Genomic DNA, 12,414 nt, shown 5'->3' with positions numbered 1-12,414 from the left:
GGGAAAGATGTGTCCATAGTATCACTATGGGCCAGAGACAACTTGACGGCATAAGACAAGTTCTTAGTACAGTGCTCTGTACTAATGTACTTATGGGGATTAAGACTGTGAGCCCCACGTGGGACAACCTGATTACCTTGTATCTACCCCAGTGCTTAGAATAGTGCTTGGCACATAGTAAATGCTTAACAAATACCATAATCACCATCATCATTATCATCATAAAGTGATGCTAAATAATTATGATTGAATGACTGATTGACTGACCTGAGGGAAAATGGGAACCTTCAGACATAGAAGACATCCTAGTTGCTAACAGTCATTATAGCAAATTTGGGCACAGTTGCAACATTTCAAATAAAAACGGCAAAGCTTATTAGGCCACGACCTCATAAAAAGAGATCATTAATTCTAGATTTGGAACAGTTTTTCGGTATTCTCCCAAACACTTTGGTTGGATGACTCAGACTACATATATTGTTAATACCCACATATATTTTGGCTACGGTAGATTTTGTGTGCAATAGTTCTGTTATTTATTAATATTACGTGGCCACTCACCCACCCTCTGGTTAAAGTACAGATCATTTCATCTGGAGTCTCCAGTTAATGCTTTTTAATTTCATTCAAATTAAGATTCATAAAGGATGATTGCTGAATCGCTCAGTAAACATATGAGGCTGTCCTTTATTTCTCCTCAAATAAGGCCAATAAGGCTGCCTTCTCATCAGGGACACTTTGAGAGGAGCTCTCAGAATACTGGGTGGTTGTACACTCTCATTAAAAACAGAAAAATAGAAATACCTCACAAAGAAAAAAATCCTCAAGATAATTATTAAGGCAGTGTACCAAGTAGTGGGTTTATAAATCATGAAAATATATTTGTATGCTTACTAAATGTGTTTGGTTACCTATTTAGAAGTAGAGAAATCCACTTGTGAGGTCTGACTGAAAAATTAAACCCAATAGTAAAATCCTTAATCAAAGCTTTATCACAGAACCAGTTTCCTGTAATATATTTCAAAACACAGGGGACACTTTAAAATATGCTTAAATTGGCATCTGGTTTAAAGACACAGCTTCTTTCAGGAAAGACTTCATTCATTCATTCAATCATATTTATTGAGTGCTTACTGTGTGCAGAGCACTATACTAAGCACTTGGGAAGTGCAAGTTGGCAAAATATAGAGATGGTCTCTACCCAACAGTGGGCTCACAGTCTAGAAGGGGGAGACAGAGAACAAAACAAAACATATTAACAAAATAAAATAAATAGAATAGTAAATATGTACAAGTAAAATAGAGTAATAAATATGTACAAACATATATAAAGGTGCTGTGGGGAGGGGAAGGAGGTAAGGTTGGGGGAGATGGGGAGGGGGAAGAGGGGGATAGGAAGGAGGGGGCTTAGTCTGGGAAGGCCTCCTGGAGGAGGCAAGCTCTGTTTTGGGGCCTGATTTCTACAAGTTTTAGTTTGAAGAAAAATAGTACAATATTCCCCACTTTTCTTCAAACAGGGTATACTGTCCCCTAGTCTGTAAGCTCGTTGTGGACAGGGAACGTGTCTATCAATTCTGTTACAATGTTCTCTCCCAAGCACTTAGTTCGGTACACTGCACACAGGAAGTGCTGAACAAATATAACTGATTGATTGATACATACCATCTTCATCTGTTTGAATAATTGTCTCCTCGCTCTCCTTTCTCCCTTCCGGATTGGTAAGAATCATCTTGAGGCTGACGTTGGTGTAAGGCGGCAGATGATTCACAACATGCTGGGGTGCTTTGGGGTCCATGTCCAAACAGTCGGCCTTGCTCTCGTTGGGGCCCCGGAAGTAATGATAGCAGATCGTGACATTGAACGTGTGGCAGCGTGTGATGTTGTAGCCCAACGATTCCCAATCCACTGCGATGCGCCTTGCCTGAATCTCAGCAATCTTCAACGTTTTGGGAGTTCTCATGGGCTCTGAAAAAAACCAACAGAGACGCAGACCGTGACGTGAGCATTTCCACATAAACGCATCATGGACTTGTAAATGTCAAACCATGAAAAGGATCTGTCACGAGCCAATCCTTCACTGTCACTTTCCTTATTAAAAGGATCCCTAGAGCCTTTTTGTTTTTACTTCCCTCTGCCTGGTCTCTTCCTTGCGAGTTCCAATCAATCTCAAAGACTTATCAATAACAAAAGGGAAGGTGATAAAAGTATTTGAGTACACAGGAAGAAGATTCAGAAAGAGACTACGAAGTTGCTACATCTGGAGCGCCTGGAATTTCCCTCGCTTTTCTTCTATTAAGTAAATTAGCCAATGTATCATAATGGGAAAGAGTCAACATATACTGCATTGTGATTTATCAAGCCACTATGCTACACCGTATACTAATTACACTAATTGTGGTACTAAACTATCACTTACAAAAATGATGCAGATATTAATTAACATTTATTATTTTGGTAATGATGTTGTTCATCAAAGCAAGACGCTGGAGAAAAAGTGAGGACAACCCTTTGAGATGTTTAGGTGGACCTCTGCCTCTCAGCCCTCCCCATTATGGAGGCAGGGTGTGTGTGTGCAAGTTAATGGTGGATGATCATTGTTTCATCCTCGAGCCCACCTGTTCAGATACATTTTCACTTGAGTAGAAAATACTGGCGTTAATTCATCACTCTTTCCCCCAAGGCATTTACGCCTCACGCAAGACTAATTTTATAATAGCCTAACTCAATTAAAATGATTACACAACGAAAGGCATGACCATGACGACGTTTATCAGTGGGTCCCTAGAAATACCCCAAGGGAACCGAAATGAATCTAAGCAGGTTAGCTTGCTCAAAAACTCCTAGTTACCCTTGAACCTTGTGGCTCCTGAAATTCCAAGTGAGAGCTTAAATGAAAAAAACAAATCTGTGAAACTTTCCCTGTTCCAGGTTTAGCTTTCCCAACTTCACCTTTAAAGTGTGAATCTCAGTGAGGAAAGGCTAATGAGAAGCATGCACAGATGGCAAGTCCACATTGGGACTGCGGTTCAATGCAGTTCATATAGAGTCTTGGAGACAACAGTGGCCATTTAATTTAAAACATCAACAAGACTGAAAAGTAAGCATGCGAAAATATCTCTCAAAGATAATCTGATTGGATTTCAGCACTTCCAGTCTCTACATTTTCAGCAGCATATGTCCAGTTCTCTTTTCCCACTGTTCTCAATCGACTGGGTAAAAAAAAAAAAAGAAAATCTCTTCTCTAAAAGTTGAGAGTGTTTTCTGCTGCTGGCATCTGAATTCTTCCAAGGCTGGAGTAAGGAACAATGGGAGTTCTGAAGGTTTGGGAGGTGAAGGGATAAAGGGTCAGCCAGTTTCTTGTGCAACAGGTTTCGCAGTCCAGTAAAAGGAAACCAGTTGTGGTCTCATGACATTGAAGAGTCCTTCTACAGCTCGTCTGTCAGATGAGACTTCACTATTACTCTAACAATGTCCCAACCAAAAAACATACTGGAAACACACAATATTGCAAAATTTATAATATTATGGAAAAAACCGTTTACTTGCTTTATTTTGTTGTCTGTCTCTCCCTTATAGACTGTGAGCCCGTTATTGGGTAGGAACTGTCTCTCTATGTTGCCGATTTGTATTTCCCAAGCACTTAGTACAGTGCTCTGCACACAGTAAGTGCTCAATAAATACAATTGAATGAATGAATGAATAACAGAATGTAGCCAATCAGTTTTGACCCCAGTAACAGCCGATGAGTATAATGCAAGGCAGATTTCATACACTTGAACCTTTTTAAAGCAAAATATAATATGGCTTGTCATTATATTTCAGGCCGAGGTTCCAGTACCAGCTCTTCCACTGACTACTGTGTGACGTTGGGCAAGTCTTTTATCCTCTCTAGGCCTCAGTTTCCTCATCTATAAAATGGGAATGAGACATCTTCTCTTGCCACCTTTCAGATCCTCAGCTTCAAATGGGACAAAGATGGTTTCCCAACGGATTATGCATTACCTTAGTGCTTAACACCAAACAAGTGTTTAGTAAATGTCATATTTATTTTGGGTCCATGCAGGCGCAACACAGAGCACCTGAGATGTGAAAGAGATCAGGTGATCTCCTGGGTGGAGGAGGATTCTCCCAAACTTGCAGGGATTCAAATATCTTGACAACTGTGGATAAAGCTGTCAAAAAAAGTGAATAGTTCACATCTTCATAGATTAATTATTGAGGGAGGCTTAAAATCCATGAATAAATTACCTTTCTTTAAAGAAGAAAATAGCCAGTTTGTTCAAACATGTGTTTGCATTTCACAATGTAATCTAACACAATGGAAGAGTAAGGAATGTTTTGGGCAATTTTGTCAGGGAGGACTGACAGGTTGTCAAATTTTCCCTCCTCCCCCTCACTTCCACCACCTTACATCTTCATCCTTCTCTCTGGTCACGTCATCATCATTCTACCAAAATATCCAGTTAGACACTTCTCTGCATACTTATTCTGCTTTAAAAACCAAGCTGGGCATGTAACACATTGTGAGCACTCATTCTGAATGCTTAAGCTTGGCATTTTGGAGAATCAATTAAAGCCTCTTCTATTAACTAGGGATGGACAGTACTCAGGGGATTGGAGTTTGGCATTCTGAATTAGAATTTGGACTTGATGCCTTAAAAGACCACAGTATGCCCCAACTGTGGACTACAATACAAACACTCTAAAGGGCTTATTTTATGTAAGACATTGCTTCGTTAATAACTTTTCAAAAATATTTTCGTTTTCCTCTGCAGACCATATTTTGTGGCAAACAATTGTCAGAGTATCAGTAAAGACTCTTTTATCCTTTTGTCAGATAGCAAAGGAAGAGAGATGACAGCGGGATCTAGTCTTGGAGGAGGAAAAGCCACTTTTTCTGCAAGGCTGAGACGGTAATTACAGTCTGCAGTCACTCAGGGACTGGGGTAAATACTGTCAACTGTTCCAGTGGTGCTAAAATAAATCTTGAAACCACATAATTTTGGTCTTGCTTCAAAGCAATGTTCACCAAAAGATTACTAGAGGCCAAAATCAAGGGAACTCTGCTTTCACGCAACCAAGTGTCCATCTGTAAGAACTCACTTTTTCAGTCATTATATGGAGACACCAAAGGTCAGCTCTCTATCTAACCCATCCATCCTTTCTTATGTACACATATGCTATTTCCTTCAAATATTGTTCATAACCCTTATTTTTGCATATTTTATTAGTGTAAGAGCTTTCTTGACTGGAGTTACCCACCTGGTGCTGATTTTTGGTTTGTTGCAGGGAAAGACAGCAGGAGAGCTATTCCACCTTCCTTTCCCGTTATCATGGACCCTTTTCTCAGTTTTAATCATTTGACCTAAAGGAACCCCTGAAAAAGGGGGTTCTAAGGTAAGGCAGGAGGTACCCTTAAAATAAAGACTGCTGCTACCAGAAGTGCCAAGACTCTATTCCCACCACCAAGGGTTTCCTTCCCTCCTACCTGTAATTTATTGTCATTTCATTCATTCATTCTTTCAATCGTATTTATTGAGCGCTTACTGTGTGCAGAGCACTGTACTAAGCTCTTGGGAAGTACAAGTTGGCAACATATAGAGACGGTCCCTACCCAACAGTGGGCTCACAGTCTAGAAGGGGGAGACAGACAACAAAACAAAACATATTAACAAAGTAAAATAAATAGAATATTTCTGTCTCCCCCTGAAATTAATCAATCAGCCAAAAGTATTTACTGAGCATTTACCATGTGCAGTGCCTGCTCTAAGAGCTTGGGAAAGTACGCTATCTCAATAGTTGATAGAAATGAGCCCTGCCCACAAGGAGCTTACAGTCTAGTCCCAAGTCTAGAGGGGGAAACAGATATAAAAAGGTATTACGGGTAGAGGAAACAGTAGAGTATAAAGATACAGACCTTTCCTCTAAGAGGTATATTCCGACTAAGGCTTCACTTCCCTGTCTGAGCCCTGTCTGCTGTGTCACCTATGCAATCGGGTCTGTTGCTCTTAAGCACTTTGATATTCAACTCTCCTAGGGCCCCATATAAGTATATACATATATATCTATCTGTAATTTATTGTAATGTCTGTCTCCCCCTCTAGATAGTAAGCACCTTGTAGGCAGGGCTCATGTCTACCACCTACTGCTATACTGTACTTGTCCAAGTGCTTAGTATAGGGCTCTGCTTATAGTAAGTGCTCAATAAATACCATTAACTGATTAGTTCTGTGGTCAAGATCTGTGCCTCAGTTTCTCTATTATCCCATTTCACTAATTCATCTCTCCGATTACATGGTTGGGAATTGGTAACCACAGTTTTAGATGAAAACTCTTCCCTATCTTGAGTTTGACCTCCCCCCACCCAAAAGAAAGTTTCCAACAGAATGAGCACTGAGCTGACACAAAAACAACTGGGGGAATTGTATAAATTCATCCTTCTTAGGTCTAGGAAAGCAATTAATGAGTGGCTATAACCCATTCTCTGGGCTCTTCCTGAGATGTTAACAAATCAATGTTTCGTTCAGGAAAAGGATTGGGTTGACAATCAATCAATCATATTTATTGAGCACTTATGTGCAGAGCACTGTACTAAGCAGGCAATATTATCAATATTGTATTGACAGGCAATGCAAACAGATCTCATTACATAAACACAGAGTGGAAAATTCACTCCAATTCATGTTAAACCTCAGGAAACTTTGCTACCCATAAATGGTATCATCTGTACCCACAAGAAGCCTTCCTTCCCTGACTAACCTGACATTTCCCCACTCTATTGACCTTCCCTTCTATGTCACTACTTCACTACTAAACTTCCATCTGTACCCCTTAAGCACTTTAATTCTCACCCCATTTATGTATGTACCTTATACTCTGCCATTTCCTGTAACTCTAATTTATTTGAATGTCTGTCTTTCTCCCCGACTAGACTGCAAGTTCCTCGTGGACAGGGATCATACTGTACGCTCCCATGCACTCAGTATGGTGCTCTGATACAGTAAGTGAACAATAAATACTGTTGATTGATAGACTGAAGTAAAAACCTGTCTTCTCTATCAAATGTGCTCTGGAAAGAAGTGAAGGAATGGCTCATGCCACAAGCCTGCTTCTATGAAGCTTCCAAGAACCAAGAAGCAACCTGGTTTCTGATTATCTTCTTCCTACCCCAGTGCTTAGTACAGCACTCGGCACACAATAAATGCTTAAAAATAGCACAATTATTGTTATTATTTTAATTAAATTCTACAAATGAGACGACGTAAGGTAAATGGGGAGTGTTCTGGGCATTAAGGCTTTTTACCTTGTTCATCAACTGTTGGTCCTTACATCAGCCAACCTCACTGTCCATCCCCTTTCTCCCAATCCCTCCCCTCACACCCAGTGATGACAAAGGATAGCTGAACAAAGGCCAATTATAACAAGAATGAGTGAGGATGGAGAAGTCTCCGGAAAAAGAAGCATCCAATGTGCACACTTACCTCAAATCCAAACCACTATCAGAACAAGATAATGTGCCTGAGGCATTCCCTTGCAACAATTTATGGATCAGGAAGATTTAACCCAATTCCCTAAGATAAAAGCATAGCTCTCGTAATTCTCTGAAGGTTAATCGAGAGATAGATGGCAGGAAGAGAATAACCCTCTGCCTCCCTTCCTCATTCCTTAAATCCCCTCCACCCCCCAACACCCTCCCCAACCAGACACCTCTCAACAGCAGGATGGCTTAATAAGTAGCTCTAGATAACAGATAAAATGAAATTCAATTTCTCTGGTACTTGTGAAGCAACACGTGACAGGCCAGGTCAATATCAGAGCCTTTTTGTAGAGATAATCTTCACTTATTCCAGGAGAATTGGGAAAACAAAAGCCTTCCCAGCTTCGGGGGGGGGAACAAGGGCAGACCATACATTTCCCTAGAACTAGTTTTTAATGATAAAACGTATTATCCAGCTGTCAGTCAGCAGAAAATAGATGTCCCAAAGCTTGAGACAAAAAAAAAAACTGAGGGAGATATGTCAAAGATGAACGCAAAGTAAGAACGCTGAAGCATGACAGGCGCTTTGTGTTTGACGCTCGGCTTTCATCAGAAATCTTAAAGACTGACTGCAATGCACAATTTCCATTCCATTTATCTAATAAAACAGAAAGCAGAGGAATTTTTTCTGACCATCTGATAAAACTCTCATTTATTTGTCAACATTAAGGGAAAAAACAATGTCAAATTTTGGAATGACAGGGAAGGCAAGAGAAAAAATAAAAACAAACAGAAAACAGGGCCACCCTTCAGAGGAATGAAAGCGCCAAGCAATTAGAAAGCCCACACTCTGCTCTTGTTCAGATTTTCCTGAGGTTGAAAGTTCCACCAAAATTAGGATTGAGGCCGTGGGGCAATCTTTTGATCCTTTAATGTTATCTCTCCACTGGCTTTAACAAAGAAGTTTCCTTTCTCCTCCTACTAGTCATGCAGAGTTAACGATGACTTCTTCAGAGGAGTTGATTAGTGTACATCATGAGGAAGCCCTCAGGATCATGAGGAATTAAGAGATAACTGACAAGTTAGCTGACACTTTGGCTGAAATCTGCGAATGTTAACATCTCATAGGGCATCAAAAATATTCAGGAAACGTAAAGTTCACAACATTCCCTGGTAGAACTGCATATCACTTCCTTAGCATCGGGATTTCCTCAGAAGAACACAAGGAACTCCTGTACTAAGGACTCTAGAACTCACCAAAAATGCCATTCCTGGTTCAAACCAACCCACTATACAGTCTCCGATGGATATCCTCTTTAACTTCCTAAGTAACTTCTCATAGACTATCATCCATTAATCTAGTTAACCCTTCTTAAGCCTATAAAGCCCTAACTTTTCTAACATTCCAAACACTACTAATAACCCATTGACAATTTATGAGAATGAATTACTGAAGAACCAGAATGAGAAGCAGCATGACCTAGTGGAAAGCACACAGGCCTGGAAGTAAGAGAACCTGGGCTCATTCTTTCATTCAGTCATATATATTGAACACTGACTGTGTGCACTAAGCACTAAGTGCTTGTGAAAGTACAATATAACAATAAACAGATACACCCTCTGCCCACGACAAGCTTACAGCCTTCGACAGCCAGCTGGGTGACCTGGGGCAAGTCGCTTAGCTGTGCTTTAGTTTCCTCATCTGTAAAATGGGGATTAAATACCTGTTGTTTGTCTCCCTTAGACAGGGTTATATCCAACCTGATTATCTTGGATCTTCCCCAGCTCTTAGTACAGTAATTGGCATATAGTAAGTACTTACAAATGCCAGAATTATTATTAATTTTGGTATTATTAAATACCAGCACACAAATAGAAACCTGGTTTAATGCTTCAATATCAACAGTACTTTGTCGAAGGATAGAGTTAAAATTTTAGGTATTTCAATCTCAGACAACATACTACATTATGCTTCTGGGTGTGAACCTGCATTCCCAAATCTCAAAATTTTAAGTTCTACACTGATGTTGACCCATCTTTCCTGAACCTAACAGTGGTTTCAAAAAAAAAGGCTGTGCTTAACAATAAAACAGAATCCATATTTAGCAGTCTACACCTGGCTGAAAGCAGAAAACAAAAGCCAGCTTCATAAGTCACATAAAGAAAAATGCAGAGGGGAAAATAAACTGCTCCCAGCTGTATACTCTAAGCTTTTATGTCTCGTGATGGTTTCCGGTAATAGTATAAATCACATGGAAGCACATCTGAGTGGTATGTATAAAATACTAGAAAACAAAGGGGAGAAAAATGGGCAAATCACGTGCTCAGTCAGAATTAAAGTTCTGTCAGTGTCAGCAATTTTCTGAATTTTTCTGAACCAATTTCTCACTGAAGATGCAGCTAATTTAGGGAACTCGGTTATTGTTTGGAGAGGGATGGATGTTATTTAGACCTTACTGTGATTTTTCCTTGAGTTGGAGGGAAAATAAAGTTGCTTTAGGATTTGGAACCTATGGTATGTTCGTGAGTTGTTGGAAACGGACTCATCATGTATAGGTTTTTCTTGCATCCCTTGTTCTCAGCAGACCAGCCGATGATTCCCCAAATCCTACAACCTTAGAATCACATGGGTTGCAGGATTACTTGCTCCACCCATCCTACCCTTAATCTCACTCTGGCAGATGGGAGCTTTAAAGTTAAATATTTATTATTATTAATAATAGTAATAATAGTAACGATGATGGTATTTGTTAAGCGCTTACTATGTGCCAAGCACTGCTCTAGGCATTGGGGTAAATACAAGGTAATCAGGTTGTCCCATGTGGGGCTCACAATCTTAATCCCCATTTTACAGATGAGGTAACTGAGGCACAGAGAAGTTAAGTGACTGGCCCAAAGTCACACAGCTGGTAAGTGGTGGAGTCGGGATTAGAACCCAGGACCTCTGACTCCCAAGCCTGTGCTCTTTCCATTAAGCATGCTACTTCTCTTTAGCCTGTACCTTCAAATGCTTAGTGATATAATCTGACTTATTATGAACACTCTTCACCTAGAATGAGCCACCTACTCCAGTACTTGGAAGGATTGCGGTGAGCATTATTTACAGCTTTTAAGATAACAGAGAAAAGATTCATTAATCCAGATGCAAATGAGATGCCATCAAATACATCTTCAGCATTGAGACCAAGGCTAGAATGCAAACCGTAGGGAGAAAGAAAATGAAAGAACGATTAATGGTAATGCATTTCAATAACTGTATTGCGCACACATAAATTAATATTCTAAAAAAAGAATGCAAAATATGTTTGCATAATACTGCGCTGAGTTTCTAGAAATGCACGAATCGGTACAAAGCCAGACAGATGAAGGTTTACAACGCGTATGAGTGGGAATATATGTTTATGTATGTGCACATGCACGTGCACACATGCACACACACACATCCATCCCTGTTTTCAGTTCCAAGACAATGTTATTGATGGAAAGATTTTTATCAGTGGGAGGGTAGAAATATGGCATAAAACCACTGAAAAACTGCTAATCTCTTTCGCATCAGGTGCATGTAGAGATTTCCTCTATATTGTAGTATAGGACTGCTTTAGTTCCTCCTTCCTGGTGCCACTATTTTGCCAAAACCTCTGCTTCAAGAGAATCCACCCTGTTTTTGATTTGCTGCACACCAGGCTGACCTGTGCCCTAGCTCATTGACTCAACGTTGTGCCGTGGCTTTTCAGATTTTGTTTCACTGTGCCTTCAATGCTTGTCTTTTGTTCATCCTATTTCTGGTTACTCCATTTTGGCTCGTGATGAATTCCAGGCATCAAAACTTTACCAAATTGCCATTTTGAAAGGAGATGTAAAGGAAATGGGCAGGGCATGGCCCAATTTCAAAGATGCCATTTCTCTGGAGGCCACATAAGACCTGGAGCAATGGCATAATGTGTCAGGCCAATCTGGCACCTTCAAATTGTCTTTGACTGAAACAATAGGATGTTTGGAGCAACTCAACCATAATAATATAGTACTTGTTAAGCGCATACTATGTGCCAAGCACTATTCTAAGCACTGGGGTAGATACAAGTTAATCAGGTTGGTCACAGTCCTTGTCCCACATGGGGCTCACACTCTAAATCCCCATTTTACAAATGAGGTAACTGAGGCCCAGAGAAGTTGAGTAACTTGCCCAAGTTCACAGAGCAGATATGTGGCAGAGTAGGGATTGGAACCCAGGTCCTTCTCATGTCTAGACCCATGCTATATCCACTTACCATGCTGCTTCTCTAATAAGTGACACTGAACATTGCCAACTTCCTCTGCTACTTATCCTCTAATAGCCCATAATGGTTATCTTGCTCAGGAAACTCAAACTATATAGGCACGAAACTAGCTCAACAAATTCTTTCCACTTAATTCTTCTTTTCTTGATGGGGAAGACATGGAACAAACTGAAAAATCAGCCATTACTGCAACTGTTACATTGCCACAGTATTGATTTTAGGGCCTGATGTACAATTCGGCAGGTAGTATGGCTCGATACATGTATGATGGACTCACATATAAATACATTCACACACATTCTTTATGGGAATGTGGAGGTTAATCCTTGAAATAAGGCATCTCTCAGCTTTTGTGTGGGAGTATAAAAAGCATAAAACATACATAAGATTTGATCTACACACATACACACAGAGTGCATGCACACACAAATATACTCACTCACACGTTCACTAGCAATTATTTGTTCCCAAAGGAATAGTTTATTTTGGTTCCAGCAAAGGTTATAATTTGACATGAACATCTAGGAGGATTTTTTTTTCCTCCTAGCTACATTGCTTATTAAGTCAGCTTACCAATTTTTTATTGACTGCATACCTTGGGGAATCAGAAAAAAACATCTGAATTATTACACAGATAATCAGCTATACTGCAGATGTTTC

At 40.0% G+C, this 12,414-nt stretch overlaps 1 protein-coding gene across 8 annotated transcripts in view; it reads right to left on the bottom strand.

Moving 5' to 3' along the window:
* PTPRK (protein tyrosine phosphatase receptor type K) overlaps window positions 1–12,414 on the bottom strand; it is a 703,591-nt gene that overhangs the window by 145,537 nt on the left and 545,640 nt on the right. For all 8 annotated transcript variants that reach the window (XM_038759705.1, XM_038759712.1, XM_038759671.1 and 5 more), the window contains one exon: window positions 1,663–1,965. In XM_038759705.1, coding sequence (XP_038615633.1) covers window positions 1,663–1,965 — 303 coding nt within the window. The remainder of the gene's footprint in view (window positions 1–1,662; window positions 1,966–12,414) is intronic.

Source organism: Tachyglossus aculeatus, chromosome 2 (assembly GCF_015852505.1).
Source record: "Tachyglossus aculeatus isolate mTacAcu1 chromosome 2, mTacAcu1.pri, whole genome shotgun sequence".
NCBI classification, from domain to species: domain Eukaryota; kingdom Metazoa; phylum Chordata; class Mammalia; order Monotremata; family Tachyglossidae; genus Tachyglossus; species Tachyglossus aculeatus.
This window is presented reverse-complemented; position numbering and strand designations above follow the sequence as displayed.